General features: G+C 33.9%; 1 protein-coding gene across 1 annotated transcript in view; it reads right to left on the reverse strand.

The window, feature by feature from the left end:
• The window catches only part of SCN7A (sodium voltage-gated channel alpha subunit 7), a 79,826-nt gene that overhangs the window by 22,291 nt on the left and 35,085 nt on the right, over positions 1-22,450 (reverse strand). The window contains exons 9-15 of the mRNA XM_036090408.2: positions 21,247-21,388; positions 16,808-17,014; positions 10,325-10,427; positions 9,360-9,598; positions 8,093-8,266; positions 6,246-6,602; positions 664-1,101 (exon numbers count right to left, since the gene is read on the reverse strand). Of these exons, the coding sequence (XP_035946301.2) occupies positions 664-1,101; positions 6,246-6,602; positions 8,093-8,266; positions 9,360-9,598; positions 10,325-10,427; positions 16,808-17,014; positions 21,247-21,388 (1,660 nt within the window). The remainder of the gene's footprint in view (positions 1-663; positions 1,102-6,245; positions 6,603-8,092; positions 8,267-9,359; positions 9,599-10,324; positions 10,428-16,807; positions 17,015-21,246; positions 21,389-22,450) is intronic.

The following is a 22,450-nucleotide window of genomic DNA, read 5'->3' on the forward strand; positions in this document are numbered from 1 at the left end:
TCTTTGAATGTGTTGGGTTTTTTGTTGTTGTTGCTGCTTTGTTTTGTTTTGTCCTGGAATTGATAAAGCTACACACTGCTCACAATTCAAGCTGGTTGGTTTTCTTTATTCTTTTAGGCCAACTCAATTATATATGTTATAGTAAATGTTGCAGAAATAAAGTGACAAGAATCCTAGAATTCTAGCAAGTAAGAAAGTATTTTAGCTTTCCTGTAGTCCAGTTTCACATTTCAAAAATGATAATGCCCAGGAGAGTTTAATGATTTCTCTCATAATACACATTGATTTTGAAAACTTAGTTTTCTTCAATATGTTTTCATCATCCCATACTGCCTGCTTATTAATTTACCAAATTTTGCAATTATATTATCTAATTTTACTAAGTGTTAACCATAGACTGGACATTGTTCTATGCACCATTGAACTATTTTTCTCAGTCCTATCCTCCCTAAGAAATAGATTCAATTTTACCTGAATTTATAGAGAAGGAACCTGAAGCTTAGACAGGTAAATTAACTTGATCAGGAGCATACAATCAGGAGCAAGGAGTGCTATAGCTAGGATCGAATGGGTTCTCTAACTCTGCAACTTCAACACTAATTCACTTTCTTACCAGGAATGCCCCAAATCAACAATAGCAATCAGAATATTCAAACATCTTACCTCTTTACTGCTCCCATCCCCTGACTTGCTTTGAACCTCCTTATTATCCAGATTTTCTATATCAGATTCTCCTGAAGCAATTGGTACAGTTTCTGAGGCACTAGGACTGGGGATAAGTGATTGACTCTCATTTTCAGTCATTGTGTTTTTCTCTGTGCCACTGCTTTTTTCCTTATCCTTGAGGAAATCTTGAGTGTTGCTTAATTCAGAAAGGGTATGGTCAGAAATAGTCTCTTTAACATATACAGCATTTACATCGTCCATTGTGTCCTTTGAAACATTTTGGTTTTTGCATAACATTTTAGAAAGCACATAGTTTATTCCTTTCTGAATCTTTGCCACTGCACGCTGGAGATTTTTTGCTTCATCGTCCTCTTCAGTTGCTGTAGCCTTGTATGAACTAAATGAGCTCACCAATGCCAGGAACAGGTAAATTATCTAAATGAGGAAGTAAATGAGGTTGAGTTTATCTCACTTTTTGTTTCCTTCTAAACAATAAAACATCTTTTTTAAAAAGCTGACCTGAGATTTGCAAACAGAATACGAACTACAATGCTATGTAAACTCTACTGTTCTTACAGTGGGTCAAGTGCTGTGCTAAGAGTTTGTACAGCCAGAACTCATTTTAGGGTCACAACATTCTGTGACATATCATTTGTTTCTCTTTTATATATGAAAAGGGCCAGGCTTACAGGTGTCAAATATCAAAGGTCATATAGATCGGACTCAAGTCTGTCTCATTCCAAAGCTCGTTTTCCTTCACTGAGCCAGGCTACCTCTTCCAGGATGAGAAAACAAACTGCCTCTTCAGGTGGCTGTCCACTTCAGCACTGTCCCAGGAAGACACACAATGACATCTTCACGAGTTCTGCAAACCCACAAGGAATATCATGGGGAGAAAGCTATTCCTGGTTCTGAAGGCTGCATCTAAATTTTCTTGCACCAGGCTAGCACAGGGACTGGGTAGGTTAATTGATTCTCTGTAGTAATAAATTTGGTTAGATAAGAAAGAGATGAGTGAGGGAAGAATCATTCCTAATAGCTGTAAGTTATTTGAACTCAAGGACAGTGTATATTTTGACCTTTATTATCACTGAAAGATATGATCAAGCCACGTTTAGTTTCCAGAGAATCATATTTTTATCTTGTTTGTAATTGTAAGACATAGATAATATTTTTGGAGTTTAGAGTTGGAGATTCATATTGATAATTCTCTTAGACTTAAAAAAATAATTTGAGCATCTTGCTTGTTATGGAGGTTTTTCTGCCTCTCTTTGGGTATCTGAGCTTTTTATGATTCAATTTCTTTTATGTTTTACATATTGTTTTTAACAGGCAAAGTTCAAATGACATGAATTATGTTTAAGAATATATATATATAAATAATATGTATATATGCTAAGATAAAATTTACTTACAGATAATATGGGCAGAGGCTCTATGGCCCTTGTACGAATTACATTATTAGCATTTCTATCATTCTTAAAAGACAGTGAGTTCAGGATGTTAAGAGGGCAACACCAAATATAATTTTAGGTTGTTGGTTGTTTCTTTTCCTTCCTTTGGTTATTAAGCATGGTGAGAAATAAGGAAAGGAGGTTAGGTAAGAATTTCATAACTATAAGCTTCATGTGAGCAGGAACCAAGTTTTCTCTTAAGTAGACAACTAACACAGTGCTAGGCACAAAATAAGTGATAAATACACATTTGTTGACAAAATTAATTATAGAATGAATGAAAGAATAGATTTTGTGATAGGATTTGGACAAGGAAAAATTTTGTTACTGTGGTTGTATTTTTAAGAGCTTACAATCTAAGATTTCTTATATCTTAGACACACATACCCCACACACAATACCTGCAGATTTACATATACAGTAAAAATGTTAAAAGGCTGAAAATGAAATTCAAAATGCTCTGAACTATGGCATAAAGAAAAATCTTGCAATACTACAAGATGCTACTGTATTGTTCAAGTATGCACTGAATTAAAAGTAGTCTCTTAAAGGAATAAAAAGGAAAAAGAGAATGTGTAAATGACCAAAACTATAGAGGACTGGCTACTTTTTATTTGAGCATTAATAAAGAAGGAAGGGGGAAACAAAGATTATATTACATAAGTTTAGAGTAAATTTGTTCTAGTCATAGTGTTTTTATAAAGAGATTCAAAACATTTTTTTTTGTTTTTGTGTTAAAAGATAAAAGATAAAATAATGTTTATAAAACAAAGCATTTAAATGTCTCCCCTGAAATTTGCCCTCCCCTTTACCTCAAGGATATCTATCTGTTAGGTGAGAATTGAGCAATTCTTATCAAAATAAAGTAGTAGGGAAGAGAAAGAAGATTTAAGACTTATTTAAGTAGTTATTTTTCAAGTATTTTTCAAGTATTTTTAAAGTACAAGTAATAATTTGATTAGTAATCAAGGAATTTAACATACGTGAAGATTCTATTTTAATATTGTTCAAATTATATCTTAACATACATTTAATTTGGGAATATGTAAACATGTTGAGTAACATACATATTTATCATCAATTTTTTATTTTTAAAAAGCTACTGCATTTTATATTGTTTTCTATTTCTTTTCTTTTTGTTTCTATCCCTCAACCAGAGACCACAATTCACTTGGTGGCAACTACTTAAATTACAGGTAAAAACACTTGGAGGGTTTGCATGACTGAAACTTCTAAATAATGTTTAATTAACAAAATTCTATAAATGTAGGAGTTATAATTTTCTAGAGTTTAAAGAAAGTGAAACAAACATTTATGAATATTTTATAGAGTACTAGCTAATATTATTTAAGTTACAATAACCGTATAAGGCGTATATTATTGTTATGTTCATTCTCCTATTAGAGATTGTCAGGCTTAAAGAGGCTGAGTAATATGCACAAAGCTATTTAATTAGTAAATTATAGAACTGGAATTTGAACCTATGTTTTCCTGGATCTGAACTCTGTTATTTTCTACAACTTAACACTGCATATAACTATTTTAAAAACCACTTAAATACTTGCTTTTGTATATGATAATGTTTTAAGGTTTCCACTTAAGGCTGAATCATTGTGGGAATTTTGTTGGGCAGATAAGATAAAGTTAAATCTAAAAAATGCGAAATACCTTCTTTTTACACCAATATTGAGTTTTAGTGTGAAATTACAATGCTATAATGAAATGAGTTGGAAGTACAGGGGAAAAGATCTACAGCCTTACAGATTCTCTCCTTGCATTTTTTTCCCTTGTATTTACTCTAGTGTTATTATCATGATGTCCCATACGTGGATGACTGTTGAGGGGAATAAAGTTTAAAAGATTCAGTAAGCCAAGCAATATAATGACCAATCAATTGGAAATGGAGGCTTGTGTAACTCCATTTTACCCTGAAATCCCTCTGTCTATTGACATCAAGTTTCTGATCAGTAGGAAAGAGAAAAATAAGAAACAGAGTGGAGTTCAAAAACAAAGAAACAGAAGTACAATTATATAACAGCCTCAGCATTTTTGCTTCTTTGTGAAGTGTGTGTGTGTGTGTGTGTGTGTGTGTGTGTGTGTTATTTATGCCAATAGCCATTAACAATGGCCCTTCCTTTTGGGAACAGAAACTTATATTTCATTTGGGAAATCACCCTTATCTCATTATTAGTTGTGTGACTGGAATGATACCAACTCCAGCTCCAGGACAGGGTTCTGAGTAGCTTAACATAATAATATATTAATATATTCTACACTCTGCACAATAAATAATAAATGTATTCCACACCCTGAGTAATAGAGATTGGTTTACAAATAGACATGTGACTCAGAGCTAATAAGATAAGAGGAGAAATTTGCTGTGACTTCTAGGAAAGAAACAAGAATTTCTCTTTTATTAGACTTGACATGATATGAACACATGAAGCTTTACACTGCAGCAGCCATCTTGATAAAACAGAGGCCACTAGGGGCGCCTGGGTGGCTCAGTCGTTAAGTGTCTGCCTTCGGCTCAGGGCATGATCTCAGGGTCCTGGGATGGAGCCCCACATCGGGCTCCTTGCTCTGTGGGAAGCCTGCTTCTCTCTCCCCCACTCACCCTACTTGTGTTCCCTCTCTGGCTGTCTCTCTCTGTCAAATAAATAAAATCTTAAAAAAAAAAACAAAAAAAAAACCAGAGGCCACTAGCCAGCAAGGGGCATAGAGAAGACAAATCTGAGATATGCAAAGATCTGTCTCTAATGACCTTGTTTGAACATATGTGTCATACCACAACTGAAGTGAAATCTATCTCTGACATTTTGAGTTATGCATGCTGATATGTATGTTGATTTTTGTTTCAGCCAGTAAGAATAGGGTTATGTCAGTGGGACTTGAAAGTGTACTGATAGCTACAGAGGCAGAGGTCATTGAAATATTTTTACATGTTGGACCCTGTTCTAGGCTTGGATGATATAGAGAATAGTCTTGATCCTTTCCTTTGTGGAGCTTAGTTTAATAAGGAAGGTTGAGATAAGTACATCAATAACTAAACATAATGTCAGCAGTGCTAAGTGGACAGGGTTATAACCAAGGTGAAACAGAAGCCATGAGGAAGGGCACCAATAGATACAACGGAGTCTAACCTGTGATTTTTTTTTCAGTCTTTTGGAAAATGTATTTTATCTCTATGACTTTATGAATAAAAACCAAATGTTGAATCCTCTTTTTTCCTGTAAGAGCAGTTCTCTTTTATAAGCCATTCCCTTTTCTTGGAAGAAGTGAAAGCTACTTACTCAACACATGTAACACCAGTTCAGTTACTGGGAATTTAAAAGTGATAGCTTCCTCTTTTAGTTAATGCACAATAGTTTTATAAACCAATGATTTTCAAACTTTGCTGCACAATTTAATCAAATGAAAACTTTTAAAAAATCCTGATGACCAGACTATGTCCACAAAACAATAAAATCAGAATCTCTGGGAATGGATCCAGGGCATTACTATAGTTTTATTAATTCCCTAGGTTATTCCAATGTGCAGCCAAGTTTGACAACCAGTGTTACATTTAAGTGCTTCTTAAAATTTTAATGTGCATACAAATAACCTGGGGTTATTGTTAAAATGTGGTTTCTACTTCTGTAGGTCTGGGATGGGGTCTAAGAGTCTGCATCGTTAACTATTTCCCACATGATGTCAATGCTATTTGAGTAGCAAGGTTATAAAACAGTGCTATCCAACAGAAATATGATGCATGTCACATATGCAACTTTCTAGTAGCCACATTAAGAGCATAAATAAAAACAGGTGAAATTAATTTTACTAACATATTTTATTTAACTAAATATATCAAAAATGTCATCATTTTAAAATTCATTCAATATAAAAATTACTACTAAAATAATTTACACTCTTTTAGACTTCAAATCCAGTGGGTATTTCCACTGGTAGCACATCTCAAATTGAACCACTCATATTTCAAGTGACCGACAGCCACATGGGGCTAGAGGCCACCATATTGGACAACACAGTTAATAGACCACTGGATCCCATAAATCCACATCATGAAAATACCAGACTACACTGCATCAGTTTTTCAAGGAAAATTTAAAAGCATGGGTTACTTACCAATAAGTTTCCAATTAAAATGACCATCATGTAAAAAGGAATACAACCAAATTGGCCTGCTACCTTAAAGCAATCCCACAAAGTCTCTATCCACTCTCCACAGAGAATCCGGAACACATTCAGGTAGGAGTGGAAGAAGTCATGCATGTGCCAGCGTGGGAGTCGACAGTCTTTGTCTATGTTGCAGACACATACTTCATAACTCATACCAAACAGCGTCAGGCCAACAACAGCAGAAAAGAATGTGAACATGAACAACAGCAGGACCAAGTCTTTCAGGGCCACCAAGGAGTTATTAAGAATCTGCATCAGAATCTTAAATGTCAGCCAGTATTTTGCCAACTTGAAAATTCTCAACTAATACAGCAATGCCAGAAACAACAAAAATAAGAAACAAACAACAAAAAACCTGGTCACTATTTATTATGATGTACATTTAAAATTTTTATCAGCATTATACACATACACATACAGTCTTTAGTGTAATACTCAGTTTTAAGTATTATTAATACTAACCACTGAAAATTAATTTTTATACAATTCTTAATACACCATACATATTCTGTATTTTTTACACTAGATCCCATACATATCTTCTTCTGTTGATCTGTCAATTTCCACTCAATATTATATGATTATAACTACTCTAGTTTTATGTTTTAATATCTGGTAGGGCAACTATCCATTCTTTGTTTTGCTTTTCACAACACATAGGAAATTCTCCCACATTCTGCCATATAGATGATATTGAAAAGAGTCTGTTAGGTCCCATTAAATTCCGTTGAAGTTTCTATTATGTATTTTCCTTTAAAGTAACATATCAGAAACCAAACTCAGCAGTCTAGGTTTAGTCTGAATATTTCTCTTCTTTTCACTAGGTTTTTTATTTCTATTGATACAGGATAGGATTACCTTAAAATTTTAGTCACCATATTACAGTGAACTTAATCATCTAAAACTGAAACATCATTTTTATATATGTTATACCTTCCCCAACTTTTCTAGTATATGTTGGCTTTCTGGACTCAAGAGTAGGGCTTCACTTTTATCCATGTAAAACTGAATCATTTCTATTCAGTCCATATTAGCCTTTCAGATACTTTGATACTATCTTTTATCATATTTTTTTTTTTTTGGTATTTACCAGTCTTGTTTCATCCATAAATATGATAGGTACATCTCATATATGTTTATCTTACTGATTAGAAAAGTCTACGGGTGAGGACTTAAGACAGTGTTCTGAAGAATTATTTGGATGAGATCAAATCTACTTAATTTTATTGACTCCTGCTACATTCCTTCACTTCTTACCAGAATACATTACTTATCAAGTACTTAACATTTCCATACATACTCTTCTAATAACATTATTTCCTTGGCTAGTTTTCTAATTCTTACTACCACCCTACATTACAGACATATACTAATTCTTAATAATTTTCATAATAACATTTCCCTGGTCTGACTGGTCTTTTATAAAGTTTTCTAACTCTACAGTTAGAAATACCTGATTCCAGTTCCTTAGTTATACACTGGCATTCAGCTTCTGGGACTCCACATTATCCTGTTCCAGGGATCCAGCTGACAGTAACCCTGGTCCTGCTTTCTAAAACTAGACCTTAAATTTGCTACATATGTGGATTATTTCCTTTGAGGCTTTGGTCAAATGACAGCATTGGAAAATGCTTATTCTTCCTGGCACTTTCTAAGCTCTTTACATAAAAATTAATTCATTTATTACTCCAAATGTCCCAATGGGATAGGTATTACTATTTTTCCCATGTTGTGTCTGAGGAAGCTGAGATAAATTTTCATAAAATAAAATTTAGATCTTGGATTCTACTTACCACCCTGAATGTTTGAAAAAGAGCCATTCCATGAATATTTGCTAGATAAAGCTCTGCTAAACCATGGAACACAATCAGGCTATCAAAAATGTTCCAACCTACTTGAAAATACCCATATGGATGCATTGCAATTATTTTCAAAATCATTTCTGCTGTGAAAATTCCAATAAAAATCTAAACAAAAACAAAACACATAGATGAGAATATGCTTCCAATTACACTATCAGAACCCTCATACACAAAAGCTATAACTTTTCACTGACACATTCTTCACAGTTCCTCTGTCAAGATCTGATTAGTTTTGGAGTCTGTATTAAAAGGATAGACTCAAACATTTTTAATTTAACAGTCTAACATCAAACATTGTATACAAAATCTTCAATTATTAAATAAAAACTATCCTGAAAGACAACAAAAGAATATTTAAAGATGAAAATCTTTTCATTTTGAATGGTTCCTTTTGGGATATGGAATACATGATAAGAGATTTAATTTTTTAAACTGTAAAAGAATTTAAAAAGTACATATGTGAACCAGGACAAAAAACAAAAACAAAAACAAAGTAAGCCTATGAACACTGTCTCTTGAAAACTATACTGGCAGAAATGACTAAATTGTTGTATTGTTATCAAGTAAATGTATAATTCAAAATGGGTAAACAGTTTGGCAATTTATACTAATACCAAGCAACAAAAAACAACCACCATAAAAGCAAAGAAAATTAAACATTGTATATTTTCTTGAATGTGACTTGTTTTTAAACTCACAGAAATCTGTTTTGCTTTTTGCATTGTATTGATAAAAAAAGGATAAGTTCCCATCTAAGGCAAAGATAGGTGGCTAGAGCAGACAGGGCAGGTACGGTTGTAGTCAGGATTCAGAATTCAGGTGTCAGTGAGGAACTTGTATTTGTTATTTCACCTCTGCCCTGCTCTGATCTTTGGAGCTATGGTACCAAGAAAGGGTATGTTTGGGAAGGGAGAGGAAATAAATAATATTTCCACTTAACCTAACTGTCAAGCAACTGACTAGAATCTCAGACTTAAATGGCAGAATTTTAAACTTTAGCTACAAACCTATTCGATGATAAGAACACCTACAAAGCAGAGCTGGGGGTGGTTGGTTGTGGAAGTATGAACATAATACTTCATCTGATATGCATATAATGCATTTGTAACATATTGGAGTTATAAAATATAATAATGGGGATTATGATGACTGAAGAAAAGTTGAAATCGCAAATGAAAATAATGTACAAGAGCCTTACCAGGTTTCCAATGCTGAGAATATTGTTGGTTTCTTCACTCATTGGATAACATTCCAAGGCCAAAAAACATATGTTTAGAATTATGCATACAGTAAGGACAAGATCAGTAAATGGGTCCATTATAATCATATGGATAAACTCTTTCAATTTTAACCAACAGGGAGAACAATTCCAGATTAAGAAAGTTTTAGCAAATCTATACCAACACAATGGGCATCTCTTCCTGGATTTTTTAGGTTCTGAAATGAAGGAATAAAAAAGTTAAACATTAGCAAATTGTTTAAGTTCTAACTAATAAAATATTTGACTTTTGCATGCAAAGAGATGTTTAAAACTAGACTTCTGATTTGGAATTAGCAAATAGAAATATTTTGCACTAATAAAAATCAGAGCAAAGCAAATTTCCTCTATTTTGTTCATGCTTTCTGAGTTAGACAAATGAAATAAGACAAACCGTGTATTAGAAGCAAAACATAGGAGTTTCTCTCAAGAAAATAAATATGGAATAAAGTTGAGAGTATTATGATTTGTAATTTCTAGATTTTTATGCTTTACAAAATAATACCTTTTAATATTGTCCATGATAATGAGTTACTGGTTATATATAAAAAAGCAGATAGTACAGAAAGGATCTTAATATATTACTGTTATATTATCCAACCTCTATTTTTAGTTATAAGTTAATACTTCTTTGTTGCTTTCAATGTTAAAGAAAATTTCTTAGCACTATTTGGTGAGTGCTAACAATGTCTAAAATACCAATGTCTAAAATACCATATGTATGGAATTGCTCATTTTAATATTCCTTTCTTTCCTTTCCAATGTCTAAAATATCATGTGTATGGAATTGCTTATTTTAATATTCTTATGTTATTCCTTAAATATTAGTTATCATCTAAAATTCTAAAGAAATTGCAGGATTCCTTTAAAAGTGAATCATAGTGTCTAAATATTTTTTACTTTACCTTCCTCATGTCTGATAGCAGCTGTAGCATCATCCAACATATTCAAAGAAGAGATCATAGAAGTTGGTGATCTTTTCTTCATTTCTATTTGTGTGGTCTTGGTCTAAAAAGAAATTAGATGAGTCTAGTGCTGGCTTCTTCCCTTTGTAGATACAAGACTATAACTATAAGAAGGTTTATAACCTTCTTTAAAATGCTGATTCTTACCTCCAGAAATCGTTTTGGGTTTCATCTTTTGCTACTCTTTACACTATAGGCAGTATTAAACTGATATAGGATCATTTGTGTAATGAATGTGTATAACTTGCAACTCAACAAAATCATTTCATACTATGAGGTCAACTATAAAAGGAGGAAATCAGAAAATACTGGTTTTATTACTCATATTTGACAAACCATTCAATGTATACTTTAGGATTATTGCAAAATATCCAGCTGGCAATCATGCTATTGAATAATAGTATTTCTCAAACACCTTAAATTTTTCCTTGAGGGTATTTCATAACTTTGAAAAAAACTCTCTTGATAAAATCAAAATTATTTGGTTTTGTGATAATGAAATAATCTTGAATAGTATGAGGTAAAAGAATGGATTTAAAAGAGTTGTTTTGGCTAGAACATGTAAGATAATTCCATAAAGGAATCAATTCTTTCTGTCATGTCTCTTGAGTAATGGTTTTAAGATATTCTGTTTTGCCAATACGGTTACACAGAGTTCCAAAGAAGTCCTGCATTAGAAACACATTCTTAGGGTTTGGTGTAGATATTACAACTTCTATACCATCATAGTTATCACAAATAGAGCTCAGATGTTTCTAGTGACCAAGTATAAAACTTATATTTGAATTTAAACTCTAAGAAACTGACAATAGTGGGACACCTGGCTGGCTCAGTCAGTTAAGTGTCCAACTCTTGATTTTGGCTCAAGTCATGATCTCAGGGTCATTAGATCGAGCCCTGTATTGGGCTCTGCACTGGGTGTGGAGCCTGCTTAAGATTCTCTCTCTTCCTCTCCCTCTGCCCCTCCCCCCTCCACGTGTGTGTATGTGTGAGTGTGTGTGCGCATGCAAAAGAAAAAAAACTGACAATGGGTAGATAATATTACACCACAGGGTTCTCAACAGATTTTACATTTGGCATACAAGAGAATGATATTTGTATGTTTGTTAACTTGGTAAATAGGTGTGGCTAAATAGGTGAAATAAATAGTAAATAAATTTGAATAGGCAAGGCTGCTCTGGAACAGAGGTAAATGGCATGGGGGTGCTGCTTCACCAACACTGAAGGGATTAGTGATCGAGGCTCAATAAAAACAGATACCCAGCACACCCTGGTTGGCAGGTTCTGTTGTGGTCTTTCTGAAGTGGCATAATAGATATCAAGGAATCATCATATTTATCTCATTCAGTATCAGTCAAGTTCCCTCTAATTTCATAAATACTAGAGTCAGAGGAGGTAAAAAACCAACTCTATTCTATACTGATTCCATCATGAAAATGACAGATTCTTCAGGTTTACAGATCTCTGTTCTCTCATTATTATTTTTTTTATTGAAAAAGTAAGCTAAAAACTCAGGGTGTGAGGCTAATTTATTTACCTTAACTAAACTTACTCCAGAAAGTATTTTTTAACTGACTTACAAGGTTACATAAGATATAAGTTATAATTTACACAATTTCAAATTTCCATGAGTCAAAAACCAACAGAAGCATAATTGTTCTGTTTTTAAGGTCTAACAGGGATTTCCCAGGTGTATCTTCATAAAGACGATACTTGGTGATATACTGAATAATACCCTCTACTAGTCCTAATATAAAGGAATTGCCTCTCCTAGAGATGTTTCTAATAATGACAATGTCTGATGGAATCACCCCAAGAAGCAATTTAGTAAAGATGATCATCTGTGTGGAGTGGGTAGAGTGAGGAGAGTAACAATGTTCTTGTTGATGTAGTCACATTTAATTCTCTACTTACTTGGCTTGAACTGTGGATATATTTTAGAATATAAAATGAATAAACTCCATATCAGTCTAGTAATATAGTTACCTAAACGGAGTTCTTAAAAATATTGAATGAATGCCTACAAGTTGGCCAACTACTAAGGAAAGGACCATTTTATAATGCAAATTAAGAAGATAGTGACTCAGTAATCTCCTGTTTGGAAATTTAAGAGCTAATAAGGGCATATCCAAAGTTAAAATTAGACTAGAAAAAGGACCTGGGATTCTTGTTCTCACAACTGGTTTAAATTTTCTCTAGAGAGGAGGTATGAGTAAGAAAGAATCCAGTCGTATTTCTAGCATTTAGCAATGAATACCTGAAGTATTCATCTTGGACTCAGATTTGTTCTCTCTACTGCAGCTACACTGGCCTTTTTAATCCGGACTTACTCTGTTCCGTCCCCCTACTTGGCATGGACTCATTCTTTAGATCTCAGTTCAAGCGTCAGTTTCTCAGAAAACCCTTTTATTACTCAGGGAAATCCTTTATTATAGGCTCTCAAAACATCATGTTTCTTACTTTTATAGCACTTGCCATGGTTTCATTTATTTTTTTTTTTAGTAGAGAATAATGCAGTGAATCACCAGGTACCCAATATCCAGGCTTAAAAATTAGTAACATTATACCCTTCATTTCTCGTGTATTATTCACCCTACTTTATTTAAAATATTTCAGGAAAAATATTTCAGATATCATATAATTCTCAGAATAAACTTTGTAAGACACAAAATCACAACATTAGGATCACAATCAGAAAATTAGTAATTCCTTAATATTATCCAATACTCAGACCATGCTCCATTTTCTTTCATTGCTCAGAAACTTTCTATTATATTTTATTTGTTCCAATCGAATACAAAAAAGATCCCCATATTGTATTTTGTTCACAGGTCTACTGATTATCTTGTGACTTTATTTCTTCTATATGATTTATTTGTTGATGATAATGGATCACGTATAACTGTAGAATTTTTCACATTCTTGATTTGGCAGATTGTGTCCTTTTAGTGTAAATTAATGTGTTCTTCTCTTTCTTATAGTCTCTAGAAAAAGACAGATCTAGAGGCTTACTAGACTTAGCTCAGATTATGGCAAGAATACATTGTATGTGGTGTTTTATATCTCCTGTTTCATAACATCAGGAAACACACAATGTCTGGTAGTCTGAGAGGTACAATTTTGTGTTTATGATAATTTTATGGTCTATCTCTACATTAGGCCATTAACTTCATGAAGATAGATACTATATTTGTATTTATTAACATTTTAAAATCTCCAATGCTTAGTAAAGTGCCTAGCATAGGGTAGATTGTCAATAATGTCTTATTTAATTAGGTAGATGAGCTATAAGAATGCCATTTTAGATGGGCCAATATTTTTAAAAATATTTATATTCCTACAGTTGTATATATCTGATTCTCTTCTCGAGGTTTGGAAAGCGACTGGCAATTTTTAAGAACGTTTCATCTGCCACCTGTGTATTTGATGGAATAAAATAGTGAAAAATGAAGTAAAGTGTTGAGAAATCAGATACCAATAAATACAAGTCAAACTTTGCAACTGGAACTCCTCAATAAAGATAAAATTTGAGGATTCATGAAGATGCTTATCATATGTGTGGAACATAGTCAACACTCAATAAATATTATATACTATTATTACTATTATCATTATTATTATTTTAATTGCCCCCTAAAAGGGGGATATAGTCAAAGACTTAAGAGTTTTATGTTGATGGAGTATTCTCCATTATGTACTGCTATGCCTTCTTGTGTTTCCTATAATTAGCCATTTACATTTTTTTCAGTTGCTCAGTATACTCTAAGCACTGCCAAGTGCTTTACAAGAATTTATTTCATTTGGGGCGCCTGGATGGCTCAGTCATTAAGCGTCTGCTTTCGGCTCAGGTCATGATCCCAGGGTCCTGGGATCGAGCCCCGCATCGGGCTCCCTGATCCGTGGGAAGCCTGCTTCTCCCTCTCCCACTCCCCCTGCTTGTGTTCCCTCTCTCACTGTGTCTCTCTCTGTCAAATAAATAAATAAAAAATCTTTAAAAAAAAAAAGAATTTATTTCATTTGAATCTCACATCAACCTCTGAGACAGATTCTACAATTATATGCATCTTGCAGATAAAGAAGATGAAGTTCAGAAAGGTTAACAGACTTGGCAAATATCATACATCTATTAAGTGGCTAAAATAGACTGAAATCTATTTTTATCTGACTGCAAAACTGTGCTTTTAGCCAATATGATCTACTGCTTTGCTACAATGTGAGAATATGAAGCATCTAAGTAATCTCTCAGTAATTCCAACATCAGAATTAGAATCTGATTAGTCTTAAATCAGATAAGTCACCTAAAGGGTCCTCAATATGTGCCATTTTAAATTCTTCTCTTTCCAGTATTTTCTTAAGTATAAATAAAAAAGGAAAAGAAAGTAAATCTTGTGAAAATGACCTTCACTCTTACTTCCCAAAAAAAGTTTTTCATGACAAAATGTTCTAGTGCTCTTCCACGAAAAAAAATCCTTTACAATTGAAAGATTTTAATTAAAACCAGAATGTCTTCATGTGATCTAAATGAATGGAGATATTAAGAAATTGGGAAATAATTCAAGTTCTTCCTAAGCAGAGTTAATAGGGCATCTCATCTTGGGATAAGAGAAGTATTGTGCTCTTGGATACATTTGTGTGTGGCCCTTGACATTTGAAATACCACTTCAAAATAAATTACACATTCAACATATCATTCAGACCATAATCATTCAATCAGAAGGACCCCACACTCATTTCTAGAGACAGAAATCTTTTGTAATTTTTTCTGTGACTTCCTCATGGGTGGTATAATGACTATACTCAATAGCCTTTTTTAACACATGTTTTCTTCATACTGTCTATAATTGCTTCTTGTTTCAATGGTATGCATGTTATGAACCATGCAGACACAGCATCTATCAATAGATACTAGATAATTGGTGTGATCCTACATTATGTTGTTCAGTTCCCACGTTTTTAGTAGAATTACTTTTCTAGAGCTTCTTCATTGATGATGACTTAATAAAGAGTTTTATATGTAGGAAAGTTAACATTTTCCCCCTTTTGACCCAGAAGTTACCTTTAATATTAATGAACGTCTTAGCCAGCCTTACTACGCATTCCACTTAATGCCTGAGTGTATCTTGGCTCTTTACTTTCCCCATCTCTTTTTATCCTCTTCCATATGACAGGGTCTCAGTATAGCTTCTTTCTATCCTTTGTCTGCTCCCTTAGTCTGTGATTTTACTATCGAGTTTGCTTCTTTTTTCCAGTGTAAACAATCTTTATGAGCAGGTGTTGAGAGTGCAAAATGTAACAAATCTAGAGTGGAATGGAAAAGGAGGCAGGGCATGGCTCCCTCTCCCAAGTGAAGTCCTGTAACTAGGCCACACCAGTCAAGGAACACTCAACTTGACTGTGGCCACTTTGGGCCCAGCACACTCCAAAGGCCAAGCTCCTAGGCAAGAGGGTTCTTTACAACACAGGGGAAGGGAGCAACACCTGGAACAGGCAGGGGCTGTAACCTACCCTAGGCCACTTGGCTCCTGCCCACCATACACCTCTACAGCTCCAGGTAGGGGTATTAGGAGAGTGGGCTAAACCTATTCCTCCCCCAGCTGAGAAAGAAGTATGAGATTGCCAGGTCCTACTGAATATAAGAAAGCTACTTCTGGTTGCTCTCCTGGGTCCTCTTCCTTAATACACTTATGGCACAACTTTGATTTTTTAAAGATAATTTCTACAATTTCTTTAATGTTACTTCTATCAATATTTTTAGATTCATAGATTGAATCTTTCATTATGAAGCTAAAAATCTGAAAATAAACTCAAAAAACAACACTAAAATAATTGAAAATTAGAGTAAAACTTTACTAAGTTTTACTAATCATGGATTTAATTATTCCATGGATAAATAATTCCTTATATCAAGATACATAGTGCATTTCTTCTCGGAAGAGCTAGAAAGACAGTAAGTGTATTTGTTTGCTCTTTTTACAACTTTAGTACTATACTTTAAATCCATGCTTTCAGTACTTCATGATTTCTAAATTATAGAAGGCATTATCACTTTTGAGTTGAATACTGAAATTTTTCAGTTAATTCTGATGTACTATCTGAAGCAAGTTGAATTAATAAACTAAACCTGCATTAAGGGAAGTCAAGTTTGAAAACTAATATATCCATCATTTATCAGCAGTAGTAATACACACTTTGGAACAAAAAACTGTCTTAAAGAAATATTTAAAGATGTTGATCACTCTTAACACAGTGCACTGAGGAAATAATGTTGAATAGCAAAAGTGAGCCCACTTATCAAGATCCCCGTTGATCTTCTTACCATGTACAACACACAGATACTGAGCACCAAGTAGAAAGCAATATACTCCAAAGAGAGAAAATAACTCAAATTCTGTGATTCTGTGAAGTACTAAGAAAAATTTATACCTCAGCTGCTTCGTCTCCTTCTTGAAGTGCTTTCAAAGTCTGCTGAAATTTTAGCTCAATCTTCTTAGCTTTTTCAGCAGCTTTCTGCTTTTCTTCTTCATAGGACATAGCAAGTATGCCCAAGAACAAACTTGCTATGTAAAAAGCAAACCAAAAGCTTATCACAACAAAAAATATCATGTAGACCTTCCCAGAAGCATAAAGGATCTAAGGAGAGTTGGAAAACAAGACAAAAGAGGAAAACATTATTTGTCTTCCTGTAATCTCCTATTTTAAAATGAAAAAAATGAACTTTTATTATTAAAATAATTTAGTTGTAAGTGGAATGTAATCACAGGACAGTTTTACTGGCTCTACCTGGAGAAATAAGAGAAAAGCTCTTCAATTTTAGATATATATGTAAGATATAAAAATGCATGATACAAAACCAAAGAAAGAATTCAGTTAGGCATCTGGCTTTTAGGTCTTCACTAACAGAGAAAACATATTGAAAGGAAAACATTGTCATTTCTCAATTAAGAAAGCTGGACAGTCTAAAGTAAAGACCATTTCCTTTAGGGGTGCTTGGGTGGCTCAGTCGTTAAGCGTCTGCCTTCGGCTCAGGTTTTGGTCCCAGGATCCTGGTATTGAGCCCCACGTTGGGCTCCCTGCTGGGCTGGAAGCCTGCTTCCCCCTCTCCACTCCCCCTGCTTGTGTTCCCTCTCTTGCTGTGTCTCTCTCTGTCAAATAAATAAAATCTTAAAAAAAAATTAAAAAAGACTATTTCCTTTACAGTAAAATCTTTAAATATATCAAGCTTAGTAAAAGTCAGAGAATGAATATTTAGAGATTAGCTTCTTCTTATCATTACTTTATGAAAACATCATAACGAGGCATAAACTTAGGTCTATTCAAAGAGGTTTGAAACAGGAAAATTTTTCTATGTCAGAATACCTGCTTTGGTGAAGGATATTTAGACAAATCACATGGGAAAGTCATATAATTCACTTATTGCAGTCATTTATGGATAGAAAAAAACCAAGATTTTAGATTTCAAAACTGAGCATTGACTAGCTTTTATTTCATAATAATTACTTAAGATAGATGAGAGAATTTAAAACTTTGAAAAATTCTAAGTAATTTATACAGCCCACTATATAAGTAATATAGGCCACTGATTTATCATCATGGATTAAAAGTATATAAACAAAATCTAAAAAATACAGATGAGACTAATGTTAATTTTTAAGTATCCACTTGAATCAATAGATAAGTATTATTTACAGAAAATATTATATTGATAGAACAAAGTTAAAAATGTTTACAGATTAGTAAGTTCTAACATTCAAACAAAAATAATTTCTTATTAATATATAGTATATTTATCTTGAAAGGTATTTTTAATAAACCTATTTCCCCAAAGAGTCACCTATTTAAGATTTGGTTAAATATTTTTCCCACTGAACTAGCTATCATCTACAGTAGTACATTCAAGAGTCAGTAATAGATATTATGGGATATACTGCCCACCATGCACATTAATAAATGCTTTGCTTATTATTTCATTAATTCTGTGCAGCACATTTATGTGGTATTTACTATTATTTCTTATATGCAGAAGGAAGATGAAAATTAGGCAAGATGACATGTTAAAGATCTGACAGCTATGGAGAAAGACCTGAATCCAAAACTTTTGCTTTTCCTATTATATGAAGCTGGTGGAGGATAAAAGAATACACTTTTATGATGATGGAAAAGTATACACGTTCTGGTTCTAGTATATTTTAGTTTGAAATTGGGGTAATTATGGCATCAAAGCCTAGGTTTGTTACGAAAATCAAGTGAAGCAGTGCATGTGAAGATGCACTTAGTCTATGGCAGATGCAGTAAAGGTTAACTATTGTTAAACATAACATTATGTTTATGTCCATGAGGACTGGCACTTTGTTTTGTTCATTTCTGTACCCATGGTGTATCAAAGAGTATTTGGATCAAATAAATATTTTTTTTAAGATTTTATTTATTTATTTGAGAGAGAGAATGAGATAGAGTATGAGAGGGGGGAGGGTCAGAGGGAGAAGCAGACTCCCCGCTGAGCAGGGAGCCCGATGCGGGACTCGATCCCGGGACTCCAGGATCATGACCTGAGCCGAAGGCAGTCGCTTAACTGACTGAGCCACCCAGGCGCCCTCAAATAAATATTTGATGAATGAATAGAGAATTGTATTCTCTAAAACATAAGCTACATTCTTTGGGAATAATTGCTGAATTTCCCTAGCCATAGTCAGTTCAGTGTGGGGCAATGCTGAGAGCACAAATCCAATTCAAATCAAAGCAAACCTTCTCTACACTGGTCAATAACAAGAGTACAATATTGATGAAAGTCCTATGTGGACTCCACCAGGGTACTCCCACACTGATTTTTCATTTCACTACTAGTGGGAAAGGATTTCCTTTAGACCAATTCTAACAAGAAAATTAGCTAACATACTTAGAGGGCTGTAACCAAAAAACAAAACATTACATAAAGTGATACAATTTATAAATATTCACTTATATTTTGTTTATTAAAATTTCATTAAGAATTTCTATGTGTTTGATGCTGAGAACTCAAAAATTAAAATGAGATAAAAAACTTCTTCTCAGGTAGCATATCTCCAGTGGGAGAAATTACTGAATAAGAAATTAAAATAACCACACTTAGGGACGCCTGGGTGGCTCCGTCGGTTAGGCATCTGACTCTTGATTTCAGCTCAGGTCATGACCTCAGTCTTGTGGGTTCAAGCCTTGTGGGGGCCTCCATGCTGGGCATGGAGCCTCCTTAGGATTCTCTCTCTCACTGTCCTTCCCCTTCTCCTCCCGTGTGCGTGCGTGCGTGCGTGCATGCTCTCACTTTCTCTCTCTCTCTTTCAAAAATAAATAAATAAAATAAAATAACTACAATTAGGGGCAATTATACAGTGCCATGGTATTCTGCTGTAGGACTTGCCTAGCTGTGAAAGGAGAGTTTGGGGAAAAGCTCAAGATTTCTTCTGGGTTTGAGATATGAATTTGAGGTATGAGACTGAAGATAGAAACTTGAATTTAGGCTGAGGGTACAACATACATTGAAACAAGAAATTATGGGAAAAAGCTCACTTAGGAAACAGCAAGCCTTTTCTATACTTAAATAAAGCAGAGAGTGAGTATATATTGGGATATCATTAGAAAATACATCTGGAGAACTATGCAGAAACTAGATCTTAAAGGGCACTATAGACCATGCATTTGGACTTTGAACTTCATCCCATAGGAATGCAGAAACCTCTGAAGGATTTTTAGAAGTAAGATAACATGATAAGATTATTTTAGAAATAAGTCCCTAGTGTTGTGGAGGAGGCATTGATACTTGTCAAAGCTTGGAAAATAACAATATAAATAAATACTCATCTTATAAAATTAGAAAAATATAGTTTGCATTTTAAAAAGTCATTTTAATATTTTCATGTATTTCTTTTATTAGAAATATAATTGTATTGCATGTCTGTTTAGTTTACTTGATTTTCATTTAATAACATACCACACACCTTTGTGCTAAAAGTCCTATCATTATTAATGGCCTGTACAGGTCATTACACACACACGAACACCATAATTTATCTATCCAATCATAAAAAGTATAGAGTGCATGTACATGTTTAAAAAAAAGAGTGTTCTCCTTCAACTGTACATACTTTGGAAACTTAAAGTAATTTATTTTATTTAATATACTTTGATATTAACTATGCTGCTAAACTAACATTGCATATTCCACTGTGATGAAACTTCTCTTAGAAAAACCAAATCACCATTCTAATGTGTATTATATCTTTCTGAGAAACTATGGCAAATAAATCATCAGTTATGAAGAGAGACTCTCAGAATTTGATTTCAAGTCTCAAAATAGCAAACTTTCTGTTATAATCAGAGCGTGGTTAAATATTACAGGGAAATGAGAAGAAATAGAAGAGTTGAAGTGAAATACACATTGTAGGCATTAAATAAACAATTTCTTAATACATGGTAATCTCACAGGTTCAAATTTTTTGACTGAAGAATTAGTACTTACCAATGCTCTTTCCTTAGTTAATATCAAATGTGTGATAGCATAGAGCAGAGCAGTGATCTCTAGAAGATACACGTGTTGTAACTTGGGAGAGGTTACCCAACCACTCTGATCTCAGTGTCTTCACATAAAAAGCATATATAGTTTGGTCTTGCAGGATTGTTTCAAAGATTAAATGAGATATACATAAGGGCACAGACTTGGGCACAGTGTTAGCATACAGTTTGACATTCAGTAATTCTGATTCACTTTTCTTCTGTCCTCAAATTCTTCTCCCCACAGAAATTTAATAAACCATGTTACATTTGACTATTATTTTAAAAGGGAGGAGCATGGCACCATTTTTATGTGCACTGCAGATTCTCTCTGTTCTTACCTGATGATAAAGTGCTTCAGGGTAATCCTGTGTCATTAACCGAAACAGGGCAAGTAAGGCCCAGCCAAAAGTGTCAAAATTTGTGAAGCCATAATCAGGATTTGTGCCAGCTTTCACACACACATATCCTTCGGGACACTGACTAAAGACAAAGAAAAGAAAAACTGCTTACTCTTAAGTAACTTTCAGATTATGGCCAAATCATAAATACAGAATACCCACCCATGAATATTAAAGAGCTCTTTCTTCCACAGGAATTAGTCTAAACAAAGCCCAGTGAAAAAGCAGCCAATGAGGTAGATTTTAAGTTAATATAAGTGAACAGTGGTAATTAATCTAGAAGGAAAAAGGGCCTCACAAATGGTTTTTTGCCAAGCCTTGTTAAAGATTTCTTTGGTACAGAGTATCAAAGTGAAAGCATACGTGATGGGAAATAACAGTCATAAAACAAAGCTACAGTCGTTGAGGGTTTAATTTTTAAATGCTCTCACCTCAAGCCCTTGGATCCCATTATTTAAGGGCGAGAAAACACTTATGACATTGATAATTTATAAGCAGCACTTGCATGTTTGTAGAAAGATCAGATTAAAGATTTATCTCATTTCCTTTCATGGACTCTTCATACTTTTATCTTCTGGGGCTTGAGTATTGTGATTGGTTATTACAGGGGTGGCCAAATAAACCATGCTTCCCTCTATCCACACTCTTGTGTAGTTTCTGCCAATGTTATTCTGGCCATGTGACTTGTTTTGGACTTTTGTTAATAGTTAACAAATGGGATGCAAAGAGAGGTTTCAAATATACTTGTGCATCCAGGCTTGTGAAATTGCTGACCCACAGAATCTGAACAAATACATTTTCTTCTTGTCTTAAGGCACTAAATTTTGGGATTGTTTACCATGCAGCAAGGTATGATGGCTACAGGTGAAACATTGCATGACTTTCTCTTCTGATCTTGAAATACATCCTTGTGATTCTGATTATCCACGATCAGATAATTTCAACAAGCATTTCAGGTCATATTTGACTTTGGGATGTCCATGAAAAGGGTTAGCTGGAGTGTGATGTGGCAGACACAGTGAGATGGGTTCACAATACCGACTTGAGAATAGAATGGAAGCCCACTGCTGGGCAGCGTTGAACAAGAGACAAAATGTCTAAATCACATGAATATATAAACTACATTAACTCATGCTCCTCTACC

Source organism: Halichoerus grypus, chromosome 4 (assembly GCF_964656455.1).
Source record: "Halichoerus grypus chromosome 4, mHalGry1.hap1.1, whole genome shotgun sequence".
Classification (NCBI taxonomy): Eukaryota; Metazoa; Chordata; class Mammalia; order Carnivora; family Phocidae; genus Halichoerus; species Halichoerus grypus.